At 49.1% G+C, this 27,675-nt stretch overlaps 1 protein-coding gene across 12 annotated transcripts in view; it reads right to left on the bottom strand.

Annotated features, from left to right (window-relative positions):
- KSR2 (kinase suppressor of ras 2) overlaps window positions 1-27,675 on the bottom strand; it is a 176,412-nt gene that overhangs the window by 78,543 nt on the left and 70,194 nt on the right. For 9 of the 12 annotated variants that reach the window (XR_008312445.1, XR_008312444.1, XR_008312446.1 and 6 more), the window contains 5 exons: window positions 19,233-19,414; window positions 6,456-6,525; window positions 4,311-4,394; window positions 3,098-3,165; window positions 609-749 (listed from right to left, as the gene is read on the bottom strand). Coding sequence is in view for 9 of the 12 variants with exons in the window: in XM_053279282.1 (XP_053135257.1) it covers window positions 609-749; window positions 3,098-3,165; window positions 4,311-4,394; window positions 6,456-6,525; window positions 19,233-19,414 (545 nt within the window). In the remaining 3 variants the exon portion in view is untranslated. The remainder of the gene's footprint in view (window positions 1-608; window positions 750-3,097; window positions 3,166-4,310; window positions 4,395-6,455; window positions 6,526-19,232; window positions 19,415-27,675) is intronic. The other 3 variants (XM_053279280.1, XM_053279279.1, XM_053279276.1) reach the window with 2 other exon arrangements.

Genomic DNA, 27,675 nt, shown 5'->3' with positions numbered 1-27,675 from the left:
ATCCCCCATTGGTGGACTACAACTCCCACCCTCCCGGACTACTGGCCACTGTAACTGGGGGTGATGGGAGTTGTAGTCCAGCAACAGCTGGCTGGCGGAAAGTTGTGTAGCCCTGGTTTAGCCGCACAATCCCTTCCAGAGCTTGAATGCCCTCTCTTGCAGTCAAGAACCCACCAGGCAGCTTTACTGTGCCAGGAAGTGCCTAAAGTTAAGCTGTTCTGAGCACTGCACCAAAGCGCTAGACTTTTAGGATGTGTACAATGTGCAGTAACTGTAAATTGTCAGGGGGAAAGCAGAATAATGCCCTTGGCTATATGATCGGCACCTTTTGTGCCTCCTTTGACACCCCATCCCGCTCCTGGCGGGTTCGGGTGGGCTGTTACTAGATGGGGGATTCCTCATCTCTAGTGTGCCTGCATCAGAAAATTCACACACACGAACTATAAAAGCACCATATAACCCTCAGCCTGCCATTTCATGCACTGCAGCTGCTGAAGTCATTTTTTTAAAGCACCGAAATTAAAAACAAAAAACAAAACACCACCCTCCTCCTCGTCTTTAAATCGGTGGAGAAGAGGCGTCATGTAGAGTAAATGAACACAGCATACCGTGGACAGAGTAGAGTCTTTTACCAATGTGTAATGGTGGCTGGGGGGGACTTTGGGCACTGATCCTTGGTGTGAGATTCGGAGTGTGAGAGGAGTCCTGATTTTCGTCTGTGGAATGTTGGAGAGTGTGATTTATCTCTGCTGTGTAGTATATAGAAGGAGAGAGAAAGACAGAGAGAGAGAGAGAGAGAGAGAGAGAGGGAAAGAGAAAAAGAAAGAAGGAAAGAGAAAAAGAAAGAAAGGAAGGAAGAGAGAAAGTTTTACTAGCTTGCCCTATGAACCAACCCCATGCTTCAAGATCATCCTCAGAGACCCGGCTCCAAGTTGCTCGACTATCTGCAGTCCGGGTCGTGACCCAGGGCAGGGCCTTTTCTGCAATGGCACCAAGGTGGTGGAAGTCCCTCCCAGAGGAAGTCCATGCCTGGCTCTTGGGGTGGTTTGCTAAGGCAGCTCATGATCAATTGGTCTGTGTGAACTGTCGGCACTACCTTCAGCTCTTTCCTGGGGCTCATTAGATGCACCGCATGTTCGGTAGCACTCGTTATCGTTTCCGCTTGCATTTTTAAAAAACAGGCCGCAAGCCACTGCTCGGCCAAAAAGGCAGTGTACAGTGTATGTTAATAAATATAAATAAATAAATATAGTGGAACTCTCCCTAGCAGACCCCTCCACTTCTGCAGTGACCGTTGAAGGTCAATCGATGTTCAGCACGTGATTGATCCAGCAATAGCTTGGATCCTCTCACCTGTCCACCTCCCGTCAACTGGAACCGAGAGGCTTGCTAAGATGTTGGGGCGATATTGTTTTTGAACAAGGAGAGGGCTAGATATTGGGGGCAGGGAAGAATGACAGCAACAGCTTCAGCCCGAGTTGGCAACGACTACATTTACCTGAATCCGAGACTAGGTTTCCCCCCAAGTTTTTTTAAATATTAGAAACCAGGGGGTTGTCTTAAATTCAGAGTCCTGTTCCTTTTGAGCAACTGCAGGTATGGCCTGTATCCAGCCTCTGCTTTTTACAGGGGCCATCGTAAATTCCGTGTCTTCTTTGATCCGGGTAAATATGGCACGATGCGGCATGAAATGTGTCAAGTCCTACCTGGTCTCCAGCTCTTCTATGAAGAGGAAGATAAACACACACCAGCTGAAATGCCCCATGAAAACCCCCTAGATTCTGCTCAACCAGAGCTTGTCACCCCTTGGGGGAGCCCTGGAGCTCAGAGGAAGGACCCTGCCCCCCGCCAGTCAAGCCCCGCCATCCCCAGAGCCTTACCCACCCCAGGTTTCTCCCAGGACCCTGAGAGAAGAAGCAGCATTGTGTCAGGGCTGTGCCAATAGTGAGTGTGCTCACCTGGCTGCGGGCAGGTGTGGGGGATATCCTTACCACCCACGAGCCTAAACAGAGGAGGCCAGCTCAACCTCCAGCTTTGGATCGGGGCCAGCTGAAGCTCCAGCATGCAGAAGGTCCCCCCAGGTTCACTCCCTGGCAGCATCTCCAGGCAGGGAAGACCCCTGCTTGAAACCTTGGGGAAGCTGCTGCCAGTCAGTGTAGACAATTCTGAGCTAGATGGACCAGCGATCTGACTCCATAGATGGCAGCTTCCTAGGTTTAGAGGGGCAACCCTCCGCTTAGAGTTCATGGGCCCATAGCTCAGTGGGAAAGCGTATTCCTTCTCAGGGCCACCCAAAACTCCAGGAGCCTGGGACCTTGGGCATGCCGAAGGTCCCAGGTGCCCTCCCTGGTGGCATCTCCAGGTCGGGTCAGGCCCTCTCCATCCCCAGCACAGCATCCCTCCAGTGGCTGTTGCGGGTGTCTGTCTTAGGTTTCTTTTTGTGTGTGTGCAGATTGTGAGCCCTTTGCGAGCAGGGAGCCCCACTTATTTATTTATTTATATTCATGCAAACTGCTTTGGGGGCCTGTGTCGGAAAGCGGTATAGAAATCTCCGATGTATTTGCAGTGAGGCCTGGGTAGGGCTTCTGCCTGAAACCTTGGAGAAGCTGCTGCCGGTCAGTGCAAACAATACGCAGCGGAATGGACCAAGGGTCTGGCTCGTTAGAAGGCAGCTTCCCGTGTTGCCCAGGGGCGAGGCTTCTGACTCCTACGTAACTCCTCCATTTGCAGCCAGCCTTTGCTGGCTCCACCTCTCTTTCTTGCACCCTGCCGGGTCCAGGTTGGGACAGCAAGACAGCCCTTTGCACCCTGTCACGAAAGTGTGCGACACCCCGAGGATGCTTTCAGCCCTCCCCCGGCCCCCCAACACCACCAGCTTTCCTAGGCGACCGGTGCGGCTGCTCTCCGTGCATTTTTAACAAGGCCGGTTAACAAAGCCTTCTCTTCCGGAAAGTGTGAAAAGACAGAACCTTGATGCAGATGAGGAGTCATGATTGCAGGCAGGCCAGAGGGAAGCCGAGCGGCTGCCCCCGGAGACCCCAGCAGGCGCGGAGAAATGGAACGCTACGAAGACAGTCTTGGCAGCGGCGGCTCTTACCTCCACGGTGGATGATCAGAAGGTGACAGGGTGGGGCTTCTTTGGTACATTTGTTGTGGCACTTTAGCCTGAGAGAAACGAGACAAAAAAACACATCCGTCACAGGCAGTGGAGAGGAGAAACGTTCCGTTTTGTGGGCTAGCATGCAAAAGCAGGCACCCCAGGTTAAACCAACACAGGAACAAAGGAAGCTGCCACATACTGAGTCAGACCCTTGGTCTATCTAGCTCAGTATTGTTTTCACAGACTGGCAGCAGCTTCTCCCAGATTGCAGGCAGGAGTCTCTCTCAGCCCTATCTTGGAGATGCCGGGGAGGGAACTTTGATCTTCTGCATGCAAGCAGGCAGGTGTCCTGATGTTCCAAACAGGGAGTCATTAGGGCTATAGGTTAAAATGTTTTTGGAGCAATGAAGCATTCCTATGCTCTGGTGCAACTCCACCCACCCTAGCCAGACATTGGCTCTCTCTGATCTGTGGCGTGACGGTGGTCTCCAGACAACAATACCATGATGGAGCTGCAGAGCTTTTGCATAAGTTCCACGTGTGATCTTACCCACCATACAGACACTCCTGCAGGCTTCCGTGCTCCTTCCTAGCCTGAGATCAACCTCTGTGCACATACTGAGCAGGGACCTCGCACGAGCTTTGCAGCGCCACCTGCTGCCCAGCCCCTGAATTCTGAGAAGCACCCACCCTTTTTCGTTACTAGTTTTCTCGTGACTGGGGGAAATATGGCATTTTATTGCCATTAGGGAATCCTCCTGGAAAGATCCTCCCCACTTCCACTGAAATCCTCACACTCTAAGGTGTCTTGGCAGTGGATTTCCAGCTTGTGAGTTCTAACTTATGACTTCTGCCTCTTCCCTCTGCCACTGCCTATAGCCCTGCAGTAACAAATACCAGTAGATTAACTTTCAGCCCACCTACTATCTGCACCCCAACCTAGGTTTCTTCTGTCATATCTACAGTACAGTACCGATTATTCTGACTCTGTAATAATTTCAGTGCCTCCTCTGCCCAAAGGGGGAACGGACCCCGCATAAATCATTTTGAATGCTGGAAAGAAAAGAATACCAGAGACCTTATGCTCCTGTGATGCATTTGAACCTTTAGAATAATACCAAAGCCTGCAAAGGAGCAGATGTGTGCAACCAAGGAAAACCAGACCCCAGCTGCTATGGTTTGCTATATTAGGAGAAAACACGGGACGTACTTGCAGTTTTTACATTTCAGTCCAAACAACATTCCTTTCCCGCAGACAGTGCAGGTCTGAGACATCCAATACTTGGTGGAAAACCTGCAAGTGAGAGAAAGATTTGCCTCAGTTAAGACTTAAGCAAAAAGCTCTCTCCCAAAACAGGAGCATCTGCTAGTTATTTGATAAATCTGATTGCTTTCTGCTTTCCAGCCTTCATTCCCCAGCCGTTCAGACCAGGGACATCAGAATTGCTTATTGATTCCGGTTTAGTAAGCTGGTGCATACCCATTATGCATGGTCTTGCTATTTCTCTGCCACTCGAGTGAGGCATTTCCACTAAATGCAATGGCCAGAAGTGGGCAAATAAGAACCCTGGGGAACTAGGACTTAGGGCAGGGAAAGAGAAGGCAACTCGCAATGTTCTCGTCCTCCACTGAGGATCAAGACAGGTGCACATCTCAAACAGGTTCAAGGCACTATGGATTTGCTCTGAACTCTCTTCTCAGTGCTGGTGTGACAAAGCAGCAAACTGAATACTGATAAAGTAAACTCTGGGTCTGCGCACGATGCGAAACGTCAGATTCCGACAAGACACGATACGACGTGATCATAGCACTGTCACAAGGGACCACATCGGTCCTCCTGCTGTTGTGTTGTATCATGTCGTTGCAAAGCTCTGGGCTGTCTCTTCGACTCAGCACCCCCTTATGGCCCCCCTCCTCCCCCACCTCCTTTACTTGTGACCAGGCTCATTGGGGCAGGTGGCATCATGTCCTTTTTGCTCCAGAGATAGTAATCAAACAGCTGCCTTAGAGTTTAAAGGGGACTCTTCCCCGTATAACCTTCCAAGTCCCCGAGTGAGTTGGGTGCTTTGGGGACTAATACTTTTTTCTGAGGTTGCCGCCATGGCAGGAGGGAGCAGAAAGGGCAGCAACGGGAAACAGGGCCCACTGACAAGTCAGCATTTTGCAGTTTTGCAATAATAGCAGGGAGAGCCCCAAATATTCTGACTGTCGGAAGCTCCCTGCTGTCACTGCGGAACTACGGTTGAAAACACCCAGCAAAGAGCATGTCTGCAAAGGCACCTTTATTTTTCAAGGGCTAGTTAAGTAAAGCAGTCCAGCTAATTCAAGAGAACAAGCCATGCCACAGCATCTGGCCAGAGCTATCCACTTGCCTGGATGTCATGGGCTCCCCTAGAGGTCATCCTATTCCCGTTACTTCTGAGACAGAGGCGATTCCCATAAAATGAACTCAGGATTAGTAGGTCACAGATAACGTTCGGTGGCTTTATCGACAGCAGCTGGAGCGTTATCTGAGTGACATCAAGAACTGAAATGTGGCTTTGAGTGAGTTCTCTCAGGCTTGAAGTAGAAGGGGGTTGCCTCTCACAGACAGACACTCTCTCCTGCTTATCAGTATTTGGTCTGCCTGGGTCAGGGATTGTATACTGCAGTACATTACACAGCCCAGGCAGGCTGGAAAGAGATAAATCTGCACAGAACTCTTCTCTCACTGGGCCAGGGGGATGGCTAGGTGCTTAAAACATCCAGAGCTCAGGCATACACAACCCTCCTTTTGTTAATTAAACTCAAGCCTACCACTAAACTCAATCATATTCATGTCAAGAATGATTAATAATAATCTGCCTTCTCCCCAAGCGCTGTTTGGGGGCTAAAGCATCTGTTTTGTTCCTGACACAGCAGCTTTTGGGAAGGAGACAGACACAAGAAGCGATTCAACACACACACACACACACACACACACACACACACACACACACACACACACTTTATCTATCTATTTTTTTCTGGGTAAAGAAATGGTGGCTCAGTTTATCAGCCAGACAAAATATTTTACTCATCAAGTTATATTGGTACATTGCTCATCAGGACTTTTTTCACTTGTCAGGCATCATTTTTCACTCGTCACAGACTAGCAGACTAGTGGATTTCTGCAGCCCTATATACAGGCGATACATTGTGCCAATGGTTACAGTTGGGGGCAAACTGGTAGGAAGAGATGCTGGACATCCCCTCTATCCCTCCAATGTGCCCTATTAACTGTAGCATTTTACAAGAAAGAAGACAAAACTTCATTTTATATAAACACACACACACACACACACACGTGTCTGCTTTCTCTTTCATGACCTCATACCTGTGTTTGATTGAATTTCCAAGATCCCGTCGAGGAATCTGTGGGGACCAGCGAGGTACTGAAAGCATATCTGCAAGACAGAAGTCAGGGGGGAAAGGATCAACACAGTTGCAAATCCAGACTTCTCTCTGCCATGAAGAGCCTGCTGCATTTTTGAGAACATTGATAGATCACTTTTCAACAAAAATGCTTTTCAAAGCAATAATTGTAATAATCAGGGGTGCAGATTTGCCCCTAGAACTTAAATAGCCCCCCCACGCCATTTTAATGAACTCCCCACCAAGCACATGTTCTCCCCCTCCAGAAAAAATTGTGAGAAGTTGTCCTCAAGCTTTCCTTCTGCCTACATCCTATCTTCAGGAGAGCTGGTCTTGTGGCAGCAAGCATGAATTGTCCCCTTTGCTAAGCAGAGTCTGCTCTAGTTTGCACATGTGTGGGCACTGGAAGATATTACCCCTCAGGGGATGGGGCTGCTCTGGGAAGAGCACCTGCCTGCTTCCATGCAGAAGGTTCCAAGTTCCCTCCCTGGCAGCATCTCCAAGATAGGGCTGGGAGAGACTCCGGCCTGCAACCTTGGAGAAGCCGCTGCCAGTCTGTGTAGACAATATTCAGCTAGATGGACCAAGGGTCTGACTCGGTATATGACAGCTTCCCATGTTCCCCCCTAATATATTATTTCTTGTTTACACAGTCAGACAGGTGTTATTGACTGGTTTGTTTTATCCAGACATCGAGTCCTTCCCAAGGACCTGGGATGGCTGAATTTTATCATCAATACTGTTGGTTATTATAGATATCATCGCAAAATATAGGCTGTTCCCAGTAAAGTTGCTTTTTGTAATTGGCTGATGGTGATTTCTGTGGCCCCGATGGTATTGAGGTGCTCTTCAAGTTGTTTTGGAATTGTACCTAGGACATCACTGAGAATAATCGGGTTCTGACAATTGATATTGCAATCACAGGGGATAAACGAGTTGACGAAAAACAATAGGATAAAATAAATAAATACAACAACCTTCAGATTTGGACCACCACCATCAAAGGGCCATCATCATCGTTTCATGGGAACTAATATAGCAGTAATCACCTCTAAAACAGGGCTGGCGATAGTAAAACTTAGCAAACTAATGGCCAAGCTTTTTGGAGGAAACCGGGAAGCACCCTACATCTTAATTTAATTTAAGTTATGTATTTATAGAGTACATGTCCATCCAGCTCTTCCTCCAAGGGGCCCAGAATGGTGTGTGTGGTTATGTTTATCCCCACCACAACCCTGTGAGGCGGGCTAGGCTGAGAGAGAAGTGACTGGCCCAGAGTCACCCAGTGAGTTTCATGGCTGAACGGGGGTTTGAACTCAGGTCTTCACAGCCCTGGTCCAAAACCCTAACCACAACACTGCACTGGCTCATCTCTTCCCAGTGACTCCTGTGCGTTTGTTCGAAGTCTGTCCACAGTTGGCTGGGGCTTGGGGATACCCTGGTGAACCGCAATTTCATCATTGTAAGCTGGAACGGGAATCTCGTCCCTCCAACGCACACCTCACTGTTTACCTTCTTCTGTGCTCCAAAGATTCCCGTTCCACTTTGGTTTGAAAAAGGCAGGACTGGATTCACCCCTTAAAAAAAAAGACTGCATCGCAGTCACAGCTCCTGATGCCGAGATGCTTGACATTTATCCCTGCTCACTCTGCTTCTGAACCTTGTGAATAAAGCCTTCCAGGAGCTTTCTTTTGTAATAATAAATAAATACATTGTTTGCCCTAGAGAACGACGTATAGAAATTCTATTTGGACATTGGTATGGGCATTGGCTCTTGGGAGGGCAGAGGGCCTGGGTATCGACAGAAAACCAACATGATACTCCAAGACCAAAATGCCACTCATCTGGGATATAAGCCTGGACCACCGAAATCTGACCACCTTTAGCCACCAGGCAGTGACCCCAGGGCTTCCTATGTCTACCTGTCAATCCTTCTGCAAACAGGCTGCTGGGTATTTTTATATAGGCTGTGGATGCCTCTGTTTGCCTTCATATCCTATTTTAATATTGCGGGTCGAGGTGTTTTTAATTAAGTGCCATTTCGGAAGGTTACATTTGCATGCGACTTCCTGGGCAGAAACAACGCAGGTGATTTCCTCCCCACAAGTACACACACAAGACTCAACCCAAAGGGCTGCTGAGAGTTTGCTGCTACAGAAGAACTGAAGACGTGCTGGATCAGGCCATGCTTGCAAGAACTCGGTGTGAAACAGAATGCTGGACAGGATAGGCTTTGGGCCTGATCCAGCAGGGCTATTCTTATGTTCTCAGACGGGCCAGCAAGAAACCTAAGAAGCTTGTACACAGGGCATGACAGAGGTAAGATTTATCATCAAAGTACAGTTGTTATCTCTCACCAATCTAGATCAAGCAAAGCTCGAACTGGTCTCCAAATATGAAGGCTTCTTTCTTTGCTACCTGGGAAATACATCATGGATATCTAACCTGTGTTTATGTGAACATAGGAACACAGGAATCTGTCTTCCACCGAGTCAGACTTTTGGTCCATCTAGCTCAGGATTGTCTGCACAGACTGGCAGTGGCTTCTCCAAAGTTGCAGGCAAGGAGTATCTGTCAGTCTTATCTGGAGATGTTGCCAGGGAGGGAACTTGGAACCTTCTGCATACAAGCAGGCAGATACTCTTCCCAGAGCGGCCCCATCCCCTGAGACTATTCACATGTAGAGCTGGGTCTCACGATCAGTGAGACCCAGTTGGTAAAGCGACTGCCGGCTCTGTGATGGAGCTGGCGGGGGCTGGGGAGTTTGGGGACCGCGCAGCCCCTGGAAGCTCCAGTATGCCCAGTGCGAGTGCGTAGGGCATACTGGGGACACCCCTGAGCTGGGAGGCTGCTTTTCAGCCTCCCACCGGGGGTCTACTCATGAGTAGCCACGGTGCAGAGCCGCGCTGCGGCTACTCACGATCCCCAAAACCGGGTTTGCAGAGCGCTCGCTCTGCAAACCCAATTTAAGGGGCGGGCTACTTGAACGGGTTACCCGCTCAAGAACCACCAGGCTCGTAGCCGAGCCTGGTAGTTCTCACGATTGTAGAAAATTGGGTGAGCGGAGGCTAGCCCGATCGTGTGAATAGCCTCGTGGTCTCCCATTCAAATGCAAACCAGGGAAGACCCTGCTTAGCAAAGAGGACAATTCATGCTTGCTACCACAAGACCAGGTCTCCTCCCACTGACCAGTGTGATAATCTGGATCAGATGGGTTTGTGCAGCCTAAAGGGAGATTTTGGATGACTCTTTGCACATGACATGAGAATTCCTGCCGGATCCAGTCCAGCATCTTGTTTCCCACAGTGGCCCACAAGCAGGAATGAAAGCATGCCCCCTCTCCTGCTTCTGCTCTCCTGCAACTGGGATTTAGGGGCATCCAGCCTCTGAGCCTGCCGGCGGCCTATAGCCATCCAGACTAGTACCCCTTGACAGACCTGTCCTCCATGAATTTATCTAAACTCCTTTTAGAGCCATCCAGGCTGGGGGCCATTGCCACGTCCTCTGGCAGAGAGTTCCACAGATTAATGATGTGCTGTGTAAAAAATGATGGTGTGCTGTGTCTTTTCCCCAGTCCTAAATCTCCAGCTAATCATTCCCACTGGACTGGGCTCCAGTCTTCATCTCTGCCTGTTTCAGGTTGGGATCAGCAACATGCGTCTCAGTTTCCATTGCGGAATTAATGCTTTGGGAGTCGGGAGTTAAACAAAGGTTAGGTAATTACAGCCCCAGAAGACAGCTGGCCAGCACCACTGCCGATCTAGCCAGTACAATAGAAAAGAGACCTTTTTATTTCCAGAAACGCTGTTTGCTCATCACTAAATCACATTATACAAATGAGCCACACTGGTCTCCCCGTTGTCCTTTGTGAACCAAACTCAGGGGCAATTACAGTTACTTACCAAAAGTTAAATTAAAACCTCTGCTTTATCATCTGCAATTTATTTCCACTAACTTTCAGCTGGCCTCAATTACATCCCGCTATTTTATGGAGAGAGAGAGAGAGAGAGAGAGAGAGAGGAGAGCCGAGGCATTTAATTACTTTCTATAACATACTCATCTCCAGAAATTATTAGTAAAGTGTATCAGGAATTGTAACCTCTGAACAAAGCAGGGAGAGACCCTCCGTGATTCACAGGTAATTATTTTCATTACAGGGAAGATGGATGAAGGATCTGAGATATTAACAATGCCTCCACTGTTTGAAGTGGAGTGCCAGGAGAGGAAGGGGATTGAGAAGCTTGGAGAGGTGTAGCCCGGATGGTTTTGGAGATTTTCAAGCAAATATTAAGCCCTTGTTTCTGACCTAGGAGAGACGGAGTCATGGAGTAATTTCCCACACCATGAACCTCTAGCAAAGATACTCTGTGTGCTCCCAAGTCCTGTGCCTGGAGGTTTTTCACAAACCCGCATCTCCACTGGAACGGAGGGGGTGTGTTCACATATCAGCCAGATTTATCCGAGAGTCCCTGTGGACTCCCTGCAGGGAGCAGTTCACACAGAATTCGGGTTTTTCACTGCGCGTTAAGAGTGTAGCCTGATTTATATCTGGGGTAAAAGAAATCCAATATTTGTGTCGGTTTTTTGAGACAACTTCGAGTTTGCAGTAAAGCCTCCCCATAAATTCGAGGTGAATCCTGCTGTGTGTAAAAGTCCCTGGGAGTTATTTGCACCTGGCTTCATGCTACAGGGTAAATGTTGAGCAAAGCCACTTCGAATCACACTCGTGGCATTGAGGGAAGAAGCCCCTCCCCTCTGCTCTCGGGGTTTTGTTTTAATGCAAGTTCACATGCCTCTGTGTTTTCCTTCTAGCCAATGGCAGGGGAGAGAGAGAGCTTCCTAAAGAGCGATATCTGCATTTCTAAAGAGAGTATCCCTCTTATCATGTTAATGAATCTACGTCAGTGCCTCTCCTGATTTGCTCTGGCATTTTCAGAAAAAGTTGCTTAAAACCTGCATTTTTAAAAACCAGAAATACACCAGGATAAGCTAGAATTTGCAAGACAAAGCCTGATTTATGTGTAGAGTGGATCCAAGGATCTCGAAGGGACATCGGGGTAAGTTTGGCTGGTGTGTGAATGCACACACTCTCTTCTGAAGGAGATTCGGGGTAACAGCCCTGTCTGTAAAGCCTCTTGGTGAGATAGGCAGTGGGGTGAACCAAAGCGTGTCAAAAGGCCAAAAGGAAGTGTCTGATTACTACTACCTCTGATTTTAAAGCTACATTTGGGGGGGGCACTTCTGGAAGTAACTAGCATGATTTAAAATGAAGAATGAAAAGTGCTTTATGTGACTCCCATTCAAATGCAAACCAGGACGGACCCTGTTTAGCAAAGGGATCAATTCATGCGTGCTACCACCTAATGGCGCAGTGGGAAATGACTTGCCTAGCAAGCATGAGGTTGCCGGTTCAAATCCCTGCTGGTATGTTTCCCAGACTATGGGAAACACCTATATCAGGCAGCAGCGATATAGGAAGATGCTGAAAGGCATCATCTCATACTGCGCGGGAGATGGCAATGGGAAACCCTTCCTGTATTCTGCCACAGAAAAACCACAGGGCTCTGTGGTCGCCAGGAGTCGACATCGACTCGACGGCACACTTTACTTTACCACAAGACCAGCTCTCCTCCCACAGTGTCAATACTTGTGGTGTAAAGAAGTACTTCCTTCTGTCTGTCTTGATTCTCCCAGCATTTAGCGCCAACGGATGACCCCGGGTTCTAATATTGTTGGCGGCAGAGCAGGTGGTCGAAATTCACTCCCCCATGCAGAGCCTGCAGCCACAGCAGTCGCGGGAAACTCCCGGCAGTGTGGCCCAGTTTTCGGGGCACACAAAGTAGGATCCACACTGAGCCCCACTGGAATGTACGGAACCTGAGTTAGTCATGAAGAGCTTTTCTTACTGGTTTCAGTGGTGCTGAGTCAGAACTTGAATGATACACACACACACACACACACACACACACACACACACACACCCCACGTCTGCATTTCCTTCTTTGAGAATATCTCTCCTCCAGGGTTTTGTTTCGGGGCTTAATTTCAGCCAGGGACCAAAAGGCATTAGGATCCTTATCATCATCCGCCCTGGGATGCCTCAGTTCCAGGCAGAAGCCTTGGAAGGTGTGAACTAAAAGCCCTGTGCAGAGAAGGTGCCGTCCATCCAACCCCAACCAGTGCTTCCCCAACTGGGAGAGAGGGGAAGGTGCCAAGAGGCTTCCTGTAGCTTCTAGAGAGGCTCCCGTCCCCGCACCTTCCCGTGAGGAAGTTTGATGTCCTGCCACTCGATACCCAGCGACAAAGCTCTAAGAATCTCGGCAGCGAAGCGAAAAAGCCATCGGGCCAAGGCAGAGGTCTGGGGTGTGCCCGTCACCACGTCTCTCGGAATCAACAGGCCGGCTTTGACAGAAGCAGCGGCAAGAAAACCGAGGGCGACCACACAGGGTCACACGTTTCCCCGTCTCCCGCTGACAGGAGACACAACACAGAGGCCTGCGGGCCACGGCTGTCTCCCGCTGATCGACAGGTGCGACAACAAGGCCCGAGACCCCAACGGCACCCACGCGCCTCGGAAGTGAGCGGGGCCAAGGGGGTGGCATGAGCCGGGCAGACAAACAGCCCGGCTGTGACACGTCCACTGTAGCACGGCGCTTCCGGGGCCCCAATGGCCTCGTCGCCACGACAGTCTGTCAAAGGAAGCTGGCCGCTCGCACAGGGGGCAGGCCCCAATTCATTCGGTTGGCAGCACCAGACACCACAGGTGGATTCAGCCACTGTGGGCTGGCCACGTGGAAGGCAATCGCCCAGAAGCGGCTTCCAGCTGCTGTTTCACATCTGGTTACACAGGAAGCTGCCATCTACTGAGTCAGACCCTTGGTCCATTGAGCTCAGAATCGTCTTCCCAGACTGGCAGCGGCTTCTCCAAGGTTGCAGGCAGGAGTCTCTCTCAGCCCTCTCTTGGAGATGCTGCCAGGGAGGGAACTTGGGACCTAGATGCTCTTCCCAAAATGGCGCCATCCCCTGAGGAGAAGATCTTACGGTGCTCACACTTCTCGTCTCCCATTCACATGCAACCAGGGTGGACCCTGCTTAGCTAAGGGGACAAGTCCAGCTTGCTACCACAAGGCCAACTCTCCTCCCATAGACCAACTCAGTTCTGGAGATGATTCTGGCGATGGACACTCAGTTCTGCCCTGAATATTCTGAGATGAAAACACAAGAAGAGCCCTGCTGGATACGTAAGGAGCTGTTTTATACTGTATCAGAGCATCGGGGAGAAGAGTTAGTCCGGGAAGGACAGCTGGTCTTGTGGTGGTGAGCATGAATTTGTCGCCCGTGCTAAGCAGGGTCTGCCTTGGTTTGCATTTGGATGGGTGATACCATGTCAGCGCTGCAAGATGTTCCCTTTAAGGCAGGGTTTGGGCAACTTTGGCTCTCCAGCTGTTATTGGACTACAACTCCCATCATCCCCAGCCACAATGGCCTGGGCCACTGACCATGCTCCCCAATGGCCTAATACCGCATAAAACAGCATTGGCCTGTGGCCATTATGGCTGGGGATGATGGGAGTTGTAGTCCGATGACATCTGAGGATTCATGCTTGAGAACGCCTGATGCAGAGTAACTGAGTATCCTTTCCTTCTGCTGATGTGGGCTGCATGTTTGTCAGGGAAGACAGCCACTGCTTTCCAGTAAAACAGGAAAGCACTTAGCGGAGAGAATCGTAGAGGGAGGAACAGAAAACCAACCACAGCCCACGGGAATCTGGGAAGGAGCGTTGACGAGGAGAAGCATTTAGCCATTAAGCAAAGCACCCTGGGCCCCGGCTTCAAAACACACCCAGCTCTTAACCTACTGATCTGCTGTTCGAAAACACAACCACATCACCACTTAGTCCCCAGGTAGCTTGTCGTCTCCTCCAGGCTGGTGTCTGGAGGAGGTCAAAAGGGGTGAAATCGCCCAGAGGGAGCCATGCTTCACTGCAACCTGGGAGCCAAGCCCTTCCGACGCAAACTGACAATCGGATCATCTGGAAGTGATCGTTTTGTGCAGAGTAATAAGGGGCAAACTCTCAGAGGGAGGGGGAGTTTATTCTTTAAAAAAACCAAACATGCTCTGAGATTCTGCAGGGTGGATTTGAATGGGTGATAGAAAGACCTGCAGAAAAAAGAATAGAAGAATTTAAAAACTGGCCCATGGGCTAGCAGAACTGGGAGTTGATGCAGGTTCCAAACTGGATACCAGAGTCTGGCACTGTTGGGAATTTTCCCAAATTGCCTGCACACAAAGGGGCCCACTGTCTTTGCTGAGTGCTAGGGTGGGAGACACCTTGTGAGTAATAAACCACTTTTCTTCCCCCTTAGCTGCCCCATAACAAATTGTTCTCTGGGCAATTCACAACAGCACAACACTGAAAACATACAATTAAAACACACGCCACAAAACACACTATTCAAACCAAACGCCCTGAGCCATTTTTGGAAGGGCGGTATAGAAATCGAATAAATAAATAAATAAATAATAGAAAATACAAAATAGAGTGCAAAACATTTTTAAAAAACTTTTTAAAAGATCAATTTTAAAAAGCCTGAGTGAGCAGAAAGGTCATCGCCTGGCATCTAAAGAAACAAAGTTAGCATCAGTAACTAAGTGGAGAGGCATCCACAGTGTTTAGCCTCTCAGCAGGGACCATAATATGGGGCGAAACAACATTTAAGTGGATTGGAGTGACAACATTCCTCAGATACACCATTAAGGACAAAATGATCAAATCTACCCAAGAGATTCCAGCCCAATGTTGAGAGCACCCACACTGGATAACTTTCCCCAAACAGATAACAGGTACTCAATTTGTCTCGCTTTCAAAGCCATTTTTCACTATACTATTTATATAAATTGAAGAAAGTTTAATAGCCCTGGAACCGAGCCTTTTCCAGACTCCCTTAAGACACTTGTCTACTCTTCTTTCTTATCTATTAAGACTCTGCTGTTCTCAGAGGCTGTCTTTGGCACGACAACAAAGAAATTCACAACCACTTCTCTGTGTCGCAGTGGGGCAAGCCTATTTATACAGCAGGCCTGCCACGTTCCCTCACTCAGCTAACTTGATCTGGTTTCTTCTCATTCTCTGCCTGGCAAGATGAACCAGACTGAAAGAGACCCAGCCAAATCCTCCATCCTGTGCCATCAGAAAAGGGTTTTGACTGCAAATAGGGTTGATCATCGTAGGAACATAGGAAGCTGCCTCCTACTGAAGCAGATCATTGGTCCACCTAGCCCAGTATTGTCTACACAGGCTGGCAGCAGCTTCTCCAAGGTAGCAGGCAGGAGTCTCTCTCGGCTCTATTTGGGAGATGCTGCCAGGGAGGGAACTTGGAACCTTCTGCTCTTCCCAGAGCGGCTCCATCCTTTAAGGGGAATACCTTACAGCACTCACACATGTAGTTTCCCATTCAAATGCAAACCAGGGCAGAGTCTGCTTAGCAACGGGGAAAATTCATGCTTGCTACCACAAGACCAGCAATCCTCCTAGTAGATCATCCTAGAAGATCATGCCCTCTTCATGACAGCCATCCCCAGATGCCAGGCAACCAGATCAGGTCTCAACATTAGCAACTAATGATAGTCCATGTCAGTGTCTGATGCCTGCTACCACAAGACTAGCTCTCCTCTCATAATCATGCTGGATTGTTTATTATTACTTATTTATTTATATTCTCATACCGCCCGTCATCCTAAGATCCCAGGGCGGTTAGCAACAAAATAAAAAGGGCGAGGCATACTTGTGAATGAGGAGAGAGGGTTCTTAAATGTCTGGGCAGAGGTGAGATGGCATGTTTTGTACGTGTTTAACTTTTAGCTCCTGGAACTGTTCTACATTTCTTTTACTACATCTGTATACTACTTTTCAATCATAAAAGGCAGTTCACAATAATACAATGAGATTTATCAGTGGATAATATTGCTCTTTGAATGGCAGATCTGGAATATCTGGTGCTGCTGATGGTATCAGACCATGGCAGAAAGCGGCTGCTAGCTAGCTCTGGTCCCCAAATAAAGGTGATTGCAAAGAGGGGTTGGTTTGAGGAGGAGGCAGATGCCCCACAGATTTCTCTTCTGAGCCCACCGGGTATTCCTAGTGTATTAGATGGTTGTTTCTGTTTCTGCTGTCTATTTAAATACTGGTAATAATGGGCTTGGATGACCTGCAAGCTCTAGTAATGAAAGTCAAGGAGCACAGTGGAAAAAATGGGATTACGAATAAATGTAAAGACTAAATAATGGCAATGGGTAACCAGCCTCAGAACTGATATTGAAGACACTGAAGTGGTGGGTGGCTTCTGCCTTTTAGGATCAACCATCAACTGTAAAGGATCCAGCAGTCGAGAAATACGCCGCAGACTAGCACTTGGTAGGGTTGCCATGAAGGCCTTGGAAAGGGTATTTAGATGCCGTGATGTGTCTGCACCTACAAAGATTAGAATTGTTCGGACAATGGTATTCCCTATGACACTCTATGGATGCGAAAGCTGGACTCTGAAGAAGCAAGATAGAAAAAGCATTGATGCTTTTGAATTTGGGTGCTGGAGAAGCCTTTTGAGGAGACCACGGACAGCCAGGAAAACAAACCAATGGATCATTGAACAAATCAATCCAGAATTTTCACTCGAGGCACAAATGACCAGGCTCAAACTATCCTACTTCGGACACATTATGCGAAGATCCAGCTCCCTTGAGAAGTCCATAATGCTGGGGAAAGCTGAAGGAAAGAGAAGAAGAGGACAACCAGCAGCAAGGTGGATGGACTTGATTACAACAGCCATGAATGCACCACTGAGAGACCCTTAAGGCCAAGTTACAGACAGATCATCCTGGACAGAATCTATCTACGTGTTCACTAAGGGTCAACCGACTTGACAGCACTTAATCAACCAACCAAACAACCTACCAATCAATCATGGGCGACATCTAGACTAGTTGTGTGTGAGCACCACTGAAATCAATACAGTCAGGCCTCACTCAATTCCCCATGAAATTCAATGGAGCTTAAACATGATTAACTGAGTCTGGATGCTGCTCAATTTTTAAAATATTTCTTTGGCTCAATAGCAGTTTCTCTGACTGCTCGTTAGCTGCCTTGGGGGCCCTCTGTCACTGGGAAGACCGAGTAAGAAATGTAGTGAATAGATCAGAATCCGACGGGCCGTATCATATGATTAAGCAGCCTCCTTTCCCCGTATGCACATTTCCCTAGTCCTACGCCAGGCAACATGTTCAGTTTCTGTGGCCCTGCAGGGAAAGGAATGGGGACGCCAAAACCAGACACTCTCGCACTCGGGCAAATCTGCTCCGCTGTAAATACAGTTACAATCCCCGAAGTGCCTGACTTGCCACCACAATCCGGAGGATGCCAGTGTGGGCTGGCTTACGTCCGGAAAGATTTCAACCAGCAACTGACGTCAAGGGCTCAGAAGCCCCACAAGCGGCATGTCTTGAGTCTAGCCTGTGATTCCACTGGTGAATGAAACCACCTCCCTGGGCACTGGACTAAAGCCTGGCTCAGAAATCCAGGGTATGCCATGTCACCAGCGAAATTAGCACACAGCCAGAACGGAAGCCTGAGCTCTGACGGCAAACCGTCAAGCTGACGTTCTGCCTCTTCCATCCGTCCGGTCCCTCCTGTTCGGTGGCACTCAATGCTTGGTAGTTTTCCCTCCCCGACAAATCATCACAGGAAGGCACGGCGCTGACACAGGCCTTGTGAACCACCAGGCCACCCTGTCAGAGGCCGGTAGGCAAGAGCGTGTCCTTGGATGCCTCATTCATTAATCCAGATAAGTTATTGCTCTCTTGCTTCTTCTGCAGCCACAGACATTCAGGCGGGGGGATGAAAATTACACCGATCACACAGGAAGTTGTGTGAGCCGGACCAGTACATCTAGCTTAGCGTGGTCTCTTCTGACTGGCGGCTGGTCTCCATTATTCCCAGACCTACCTGGAGATGTAGGGAACTCAACAAAAGTTCCCTGGGAAGTACCTGGGAACTCAACAGAAGTCCCCAAAGCGGTTTACATAGATATAAATAAATAAAATGGCTCCCTGTCACCAAAGGGATCACAATCTAAAAAGAAACACAAGATAGACACCAGCAACAGTCACTGGAGGTCCTGTGCTGGGGACGGATAGGGCCAGTTGCTCTCCCCCTGCTCAATAAAGAGAAACACCACTTTAAAAGGTGCCTCTTGGCTCCGTTTGCAGGGAGCCATGGTACAGCTCTCTTCTCAGACATGTCAGATTTTCTGTGCTAATAAATGTGATCGTTTAAGCATGGGGGAAATACAGTACGGAGACAACAGACTGACAGCAACATTGCCAGCATAGCATAGTGGCTAGAGTGCTGGACTAGGACCGGGAAGACCTGAGTTCAAATCCCCATTCAGCCATGAAACTTACTGGCTGACTCTGGGCCAGTCATGTATCTCTCAGCCTAACCTACCTCACAAGGTTGTTGTGAGGATAAACATAAGCATGTCTGAGGTTGTTGTGAGTACACCACTCTGAGCTCCTTGGAGGAAAAGCGGGTTATAAATGTAAAAACATAAAAATAAAAAATAAAAACATTTTCTGAAACCAACTTTATTGCCGAGCAGGAACGGATCTCCTCCCCCTCCCCATCTTCTTGCACTCAAAACCAACCTCCCCCCCGCCCCACCAGCGCACGCCGGCCTGAACTTACTTGTCGAGAAGGTGCTCTCGGTGTGGACAGGAGGGGTGGAAGGAAGGAAAGTCGGATGTCCAACAAAGAAGGAACGCAGGGACCGCTCAGAGAGGAGAGGGGAGCGCTGGGCGGGGATGTTCTCGCAGCTCCCCACGCTACTGTGGATCTTGAGGTTGAGGGGTTTGTTCTTTTTCTTTGCTCTGAGAAAAAGGGGGGAGAGAGAAAGGCATGAGGAGGATCACAGAAGAAGCGTGTCTTCAAAACAGATTATGACAACCGGAGACCTAGTCATAAGAAAAGCCCTTGCTGGGTCAGATCACATCCATCTAGCCCAGTATCCTGTTTCCAACCCAGGACAGCCACCTACTTGGGAACGTAGGAAGCTGCCTTACATAGAGTCAGACCATTGGTCTATACAGCTCAGTATTGTCTACACAGACTGGCAGAGACTTCTCCACGGTTGCATACAGATGCCAGGGAAGGAATGAGATTGGAATGGGAGACTAGAAGTGTGCGCCCTGTAAGATATTCCCCCTCAGGGGATGGAGCCTCTCTGGGAAGAGCAGAAGGTTCCCAGTTCCCTCCCTGGCAGCATCTCCAAGACAGGGCTGAGAGAGACTCCTACCTGCAATTTTGGAGAAACCGCTGCCAGTCGCATTTCTATTGCTGCTTCTTTGCATCTTTTATGGTTATCTTGTGCTTGGTTTTTTTTTTTTTTTCCATCTTTTAAATCAGAGCTGTATTTTTATATTCTAGGTTAATATTTTAATCGCGTCATTTTTATAGGCTTGTTTTAACTTTTGTGTGAACCGCCTTGAGACTGTTTTTTTAATGCAAGGCAGTACAGAAATCTAACAATCAATCAATCAATCCAATGACAGTTTATGATGCAGCACCCTCTGCACACACATTCACCTGGAGACCATTGGACTCCACTCCCCCACACACAAACACACCATGACTGGTAAAAGCTGTTTTGTTTGCGCACTTTTAACTTTTAATGGAGTCTAATTGGGCCTGCTTATTATGCGGATCCTGTCCTGCTGCTGATTTCAATTGTCTTAATTGCTGGGAAGTTTATTCTTGCATTGTTTTATGCTGGCATAAGCAGCCTTGGAGACCACTGCATGAGAAGGAGGGGGTGCAGATCCTTTAGAGAAATAAGCACCGTTGTCAAATAGTGGGTAAACATTCGGCAGATACGGCATCGACGTTTGCCGAGAACTTTTGGAAGGAAATCTGGGAGCACAACTCTCCGTGCCCTCCAACATTTTGCAGATAAAAATCCAGACATCCTTGTCACACTCCTATAGCCATAAAAAGGATCACTGCCCGTTCCGTTCTACTACTGAAAGATCTACTCTGCTGGCTATTTAGAACTTTTATTTTTTAAAAAATCAATTTTAAGACTGAGTGAGCAGGAAGGTCTTTGCCTGGCACCTAGTAGAACAAAGTGACGATGCCAGGTGAGCCTCACTGCGGAGGCTGTGCCATAGACATGGTGCCACTGGTGAAAATATGGACTGTCCCAACTTTTTCTACTTATGTCAGTGTGCTTTAGTGTAAGGCCTGGGGGCCAGTGGCAGCAGGGTTGCCACATCCCCCAGAATTTAGGGTAGCCCCCAGATTTGGGCTCCTCCACCCAAAGGAGGAGAGCTGGTCTGGTGGTAGCAAGCATGACTTGTCCCCTTAGCTAAGCAGGGTCTGCCCTGGTTGCATATGAATGGGAGACTAGAAGTGTGAGCACTGGAAGATCTTCCCCTTGGGGGTAAGAGCCACTCTGGGAAGAACATCTAGGTTCCAAGTTCCCTCCCTGGCAGCATCTCCAGGATAGGGCTGAGAGAGAGTCCTGCCTGCAACCTTGGAACCTTGGAGAAGCCGCTGCCAGTCTGTGTAGACAATACTGAGCTTGATAGACCAATGGTCTGACTCGGTATATGGCAGCTTCCTAGGTCCCTATATTCCTATGTTCCACACGGCTGCTAAATTCCACCCAGATTTACACGGATTTCAAATGTACTGCCCGGATTTTACTCTGGACCCAATCACATGGGAGGGCAGAGAAGGAGGGGAAAGTATACAAAGCTGTCAAATAAATAAATAAATAAATAAATAAATAAATAAATAAATGCAAATTAGCTGTGGCCTAATTTGCATAATATGCAAAACAGGCCACCTGGATGTGGGAAGCTTGGATATGACAACTCTAAATGTGGCGGCCTCCATCCACCCTAAGGGGGGGGGTTCCCTGGCTGCTCATTTATTGGGCCCATCTGAAGCTTTGGCCAGAGCGGAGCACTCTGCCCAGTCGACGACCATTCCCACCGTGGGGTGCTGTGCTGTGCCCAGTGCCAGGGGGCTCCTCCAAGGGAAAGAGAGCCCTCTTGAGCCCCTGCGCCATCTTGGAAGCCCTGCACGGACTGCTGGGAAGGGTCGCCCTCCCCAGGGCTTTCCTCCCAGAGCTCTGAAGAGGGGGCTCCATCTCTCTTAGACAAGCACAGGACCCTGAGTTGGACCCTTGGGTTGGTTTTTTTTTGCCAAAGTGATCCCTGCTTGGAAAAGAGTGAGGATCACTGCTGGAGCAGAGGTTTCCTTCCCATGAAAGAAAGGCTGATGTGCCATAAGTGAGTCAGTCTCTCCCTCTTAAATGCAGCATACTCTGCCCTCCAGTGGTGGAAAAGACACATGGAGAAGCCAAGGCCTGCCCCATGGAAAGAGCAGAACAGGGCCATTGCGCCTGTGCCCTTTCTCCAGTGATATTTCCCAGTTTATCCCAACAGTTCCTGATTTATGTGGGGATTGGAGCAACGCACATTGGACACCTAAAGGTAAAGGTAAAGTTGTGCCGTCGAGTCGGTGCCGACTCCTGGCGGCCACAGAGCCCTGTGGTTGTCTTTGGCAGAATACAGGAGGGGTTGACCATGGCCATCTCCCACGCAATATGAGATGATGCCTTTCAGCATCTCCCTATATCGCTGCTGCCCGGTATTTTTATTTTATTTTATTTTATTTATTTAACATATTTTTATACCGCCCAAAACACAAGTGCTCTGGGCAGTTTACAAAACAATAAAGACAACCAATAAAAAGATTAACACATTTCAACCATTAAAATTTAAAGAGTTGAAACTATTATAACACAGTTAAAACACAAAATCTGGGAAACACACCAGTGGGGATTCGAACCGGCAACCTTCTGCTTGTTAGTCAAGCATTTCCGGTGATTAAAAAAAGCCATGAGTGCTGGTCTGAAAAATCCCACTCCCATTAACAGGCTGTCAAGCAGTGGCAGGGTGCCATTGCATCCTTGCTGCTGCCGCTGCCTCTTTTTACCCCCTTGGACTGGGAAGAGGCATGGCCCGTCCGCCCACTAGGCAGAGCAGGCGGCTGCCAAGGGACTACAGCTTCTATCATCCCCAGCCACAGTGGACAACAGTCAGGGATGCTGGCAGCTGTGGTCCAGTGACAGCTAGGCATGCAGCCCTGTGCTACGGTGTACATGCTAACCTTGAAGATGCTGCAGGAGTCACTGGCCTACTCAAAGAAGCCCCGTTGAAATTAAGAGGCCCGGTTAGGCCTTGCTGGATTTTTCTTTTTAAACTGAAACGGGACTACTTTTGGAGTAACTGCCCTCCTCACCTCGGTCGCAGTCATTTTGGGCTGCAACGGCAGGTTCTTTGGTACTTGATACGAACCACTCCCGGCTCGTCTCCGCATCTGCATCGAGCCGGAGAGCACCGGAAGCAAAGAGGGCCCTGAGAGGTCAGGAGAGGGCAGGGAAGCGATGGTCATCCCGGCCAGGAACAGACATCCTTCCTGGGGGTCTGTTGGAAACACATGCCCTCCTGCCACCCTGGCATCTGGAGAAGCCCTCTGCAGGAAGCGCCTGGCCTGCAGCACCTCCAGGGCCGAAGGCGGCTGGCGGAAGGGAGACGGGAGCGAGAGCCAACGGCGCACACACCGTTCTCCAGCCCCCTCTAATGTGCTAATCGCTTCCGAGCCCGGGAAAACACGAGGCTCATTTCCCACGGCTGGCGCAGGGAAGGGGCCACCACACGGTGCGGCGGATGGTTCTCGTCCTCGGCCGCGGGGGCAATTGAATCAAAGTGGGGGCCGGTGCACTCAAGAGAGCATTCCTCTCGTGAACCCTGCTGCCTCGCCCACGACCGCCTGTGCTCTCACGCAACACCCGGCAGTTCTTCGAGCCCTGCTTGGCATGGTGCTTCCAGGGCACAAGCCCTGAACATCATTGGGAATAGAGGGGGTGAGGAAAGAACTGATCACCTCCATTTTCCAGTGGGGATGTGGAATGGGGGCAGGGGGGGGATGGAGGTTAATAGATAGAGGAGAGCTGTTCTTGTGGTAGCAAGCATGAATTGTCTCCTTTGCTCAGCAGGGCCCACCCTGGTTTGCATTTGGATGGGAGACTGCATGTGTGAGCACTGGAAGATCTTTCCGTCAAGGGATGGGGCCACTCTGCGAAGAGCAGCTGCCTGCTTGCATGCAGAAGTTCCCTCCTTGGCAGAATCTCCAAGATAAGGCTGGGAGAGACTCCTGCCTGCGACCTTGGAGAAGCCGCTGCCAGTCTGTGTCGACAATAGTGAGCTAGAAAGAACAATGGTCTGACTCAGTATACGGCAGCTTCCTATGTAATATATATTATCTTATATTTTGATTTGGTTTGTGATTGTTTTATTGAAAGCTGTTTTGAGCATGATTTTTGGGAAAGTGGAAATAAATAAATAATGATAACCACAACAGATGCCCAACCTGGCCCTCAGAATCAGAGAACCTCACACTTCTTGTTCCTTATTACTGGCCTGAAGAAGCCAAACTCATCCTCTCTAGCCCACGGCTTGGATTTCAACCCAATGCCTTTCTACAGCATCTATTCCCCTGGTATGAGTCTGCAGAAACGTGAAATCACTCCTCCGAGCTTCTCCATCTATCATTCAGTTTTGGGTCATTAGCCCCAACTATTCCATCCGTCTCGCCCATCCCACAGAAGACAAAAAAGGACATTCCAGACTTTCAGCATTTTCCGCATCCAGCATTTCAACCATTCTCAGATCTCTGTGCAACTACGGACCCCAGAGAGCTTCCTGCATGAAAAGCTACGACTTGTCACGTCAAGAATCTGGTGTGTGCCTCTCTTCGTTTAAGATCATCCTTGAGAAGCGACTGTGATGTTATTCGTTCCCTCCCCATTTCAGTATCCCAATAGGCATGGTGCAAATTTGGAGGGTGATTTTGGCTACTGGCTGTATTTGACTCTAAACAGTGGCAATCAGTGTTCTCTCTAATTTTTTTCATCTGTGTGCAGAATGAGTTTTGTTCTGGGCGGCAGTATCAAGGCAGGGTGTGCGCACCTGCATTCAGAGTGGGGCCTTCCTGATTCAACCTGAGCAGGATCTAAAATTAACTGAGGGGACATCAAAAAACGTGTGGGTGCAGGCATGTGCGTACACCTTAGAGGGAACACTGGTGGCAATATATACCATGAGCACAGCTATAGCATTCATCCTGAAAGGATTATTTTTCTCCCAGGAGCCTTTTAAGAGGGGCCACCATTTTTACCCTCACAGAAGCCCCTTAAGAATGAGGGCAAGAAGCACTGCCCTCACTCTGACTAGTTTCAGAACTATGTAGCATTGCTAAAGCCAGTTAGAATGAGAGCAATGCTTCCTGCTGTCACTCTTAAGAGGCTTCGGTGAGGGAGAAATTGGTGGCCACACCAGGCACTGGGAGGAGCTCTACTGTCCCAAAAAGGGGGGGGGGGCTACAGAGCCAGGGGTGGTATGGAGGAAACCTTTGACTGCCATAACTCTGGAGATGTTCTTGCTCTGGATCTCCTGCATTGAGCAAGGGGAACCAAAAATTACAACCAAAGGTCCACGATGCCTCAGCTTGCTGCTGGTGGCCAACAACTATCCTAGACATTCCCCCATTTGCCTCTCCTTGTCATTTCTGTCTGCCTCTCCTAAGATGCAGCCAAGGCCCAAGACCCAGAAGAACTACACATTCCACACGGACGGCAGAAACCACGCAAAGCTCTGCCGTCACTTGCAGAAGCATTTGCCTTGGGTTGTGATGTCAATCCGACAGTGCCTTTCTCCTCTCCATAGGAACATGAAGACCGCGGCTGGATCAATCCCAAGGCCCATGTTTCCCACAGTGTCCCAGCAGATGCCTCTGAGAAGCCCACAGGCAAGAGATGAGGGCATGCCCCCTTTCCCACTGTTACTCCCTGCAACTGGTATTTGGAGGCATATTGGGCATCAAGGCTAGCAGCCATTGAAGGACTAGTCCTTTGTGAATTTCTCTCTCTCTCTCTCTCTCCCTGAGCACCCTGATTTGGGAAAAGGCACCTTCATAAGCCCATTCACACATTATGTCCAACACTCGTACAAGTGTCCAGTGTACACAGGTACAGTAATTAACACGTTATGCTGACCATAGGTCCAGCAGAACACTGCCAATCCTGCCTTTGAGGGGTCTGTGCCCAGGATCACGTTCAACATGAATGCAGTACAGTCATTCACACAAACAGATGTACGGGTGTACAGACATCTCCTCTGCACGTATTCAGCGCAATGTCTGAATCGGGCTCTGGTCTGCTGCATATTCAACAAAGGAAGTCAGCAAAGACAGTGAATTCCTGCCGCCTGCACTCACTCGGAACAGACCCGAAGCTGCCCCACTTCCTGAAGCTCCGCTATTAGCCTACGAAGTTTGGGGTTTTGTTTGCTATAAATCAATGCCAGATGAAATATTTACTGCGGAAATCATTTCCGAGGGAGCAGCCCCGATGACAGCTCTCATTATCAGGAAGGATGAGTGATTCTCAGCAGAGATTTTCCCCATAGCCCCCCTCCCCCCCTCACTTTTCTCTGGAAAATAAATTTAAAGGAGGGGGAAAGAAATGAAGGATAGTCCATGCCTGACGTCATTCATCCGTCTTTCATGCCAAGAAGACCAGCCAAAGGGCAGCAGCAGCCTCAGGGCACAGGACGGGCAGGGTGAACAGGAGGCGGTCTGGCCGAGAACAGACTTTCTGGCTTCCTTCCTCTTCCTGAATTTGGCACTGATGGTTCACTTTTGGCTTCTGTGAATGGGTCTAGCATCAGGCTGCACAAGTACAGCCCTCCAGCTGTTGTTGGACTACAACTCTCATCGTTCCTGGCTATTGGCCGCTGTGGCAGGGGACAATGGGAATTGTAGTCCAAAAATAGCTGGTGGGCCACAGTTGTGCAGTCCTAGTCTAGCATTACAATCCTGTCAAAAGCATTGCCTGGTTAGTGAGGGTCAGGGATTTAACAAAACAAGGGTAACGTTCCTGGATAGCTGGGCCTCTCTCTTCAGCCTTTGGAATGCAACGCCCACCCACAGCTGGGAAAGGCAGCACACCTGAGAGCCAGAGATTTATTATTACCGTCCAAGATCAGAGAACGGCAACATACACAATGACCAACAGAAATACAATTATAAAGACAGTTACTTCTTGCTATAAAACGACGTTAGTCGTTAATCCATTACACAGCCAGATTAAAAAACCAGCACACTTCTTAGGAATCCAAGCTATGGATTTGACCATCTGTTTCCTAATAAATTTTGCAGCACTGCTAAATTCTGCAACATTAAAAGTGATCTCAGTATTAGAATCTGAGAGAGAGGAAAGAATTTGGAGCCCGATTTGCAGCTGGGAGTGAAAGCAAAAAGAGACTGTGGCTGGATTCACACGGATTTAGGGGGGACCAGAAGTTTGGCTGGGTCACTGGAGGCTAGAACATGTGTGCAACCTCTGAATCCGGTCCCAGAAAGGACATGCAGAGATTGGACACGTCACATGAACCCACCAATCTCGGAATGATCCACCCTACTTGGGGTACAGCTGAAGCAAAGCTGAAAGGCAAAGCTGAAGCAAGCAGAGGCTGCGTGAACCTCTGTCTGTGAGCACCGCCATTCCTGAGCCAGAGAAGACAACCTCACACCCGCCCGGTCCCTGCCAGACACACTGGCGGTCTTTCCTCCCAGTTGGGTCTCCGCACTTTGGACTGGCATCAGCAGGAGTTTCGTGCAGCCACGACCTCTGGATGGTGCCCTCAATATGCATGTCCCAGGGCTTTGATGCCCAGCTTTGAAGGCAGAACTCATCAAGGCTGATTAGCCAGTTTGATGATTGGTTCCAGGGGCTTAGTGCTCATTCCCTACTGTGCACCCAAATGGAATGCACACTTCTGGATTTTTATCTCACTCGGTGCAAAGTCACTGTCATTTAAGCTTCTCCACTCCCGTCTCCTCCTGCTCTGCCTGTCCTGATCCACTAGCCGGCCCTTCCATTTCATACTGAGCAGGAGGAAACAGGCCCAGAAAAGGGGAACTGGGCCACTTCAAGGGCGGCAGGACAGACTCTGAGACAGGCATCCTAAGGGCTTCTTTTAGCACCACAGGGAACACTTTG

This window comes from Hemicordylus capensis, chromosome 15, assembly GCF_027244095.1.
Source record: "Hemicordylus capensis ecotype Gifberg chromosome 15, rHemCap1.1.pri, whole genome shotgun sequence".
NCBI classification, from domain to species: Eukaryota; Metazoa; Chordata; class Lepidosauria; order Squamata; family Cordylidae; genus Hemicordylus; species Hemicordylus capensis.
Note: the sequence above shows the minus strand (reverse complement) of the source record. Positions and strands in the feature narration are given on the sequence as shown.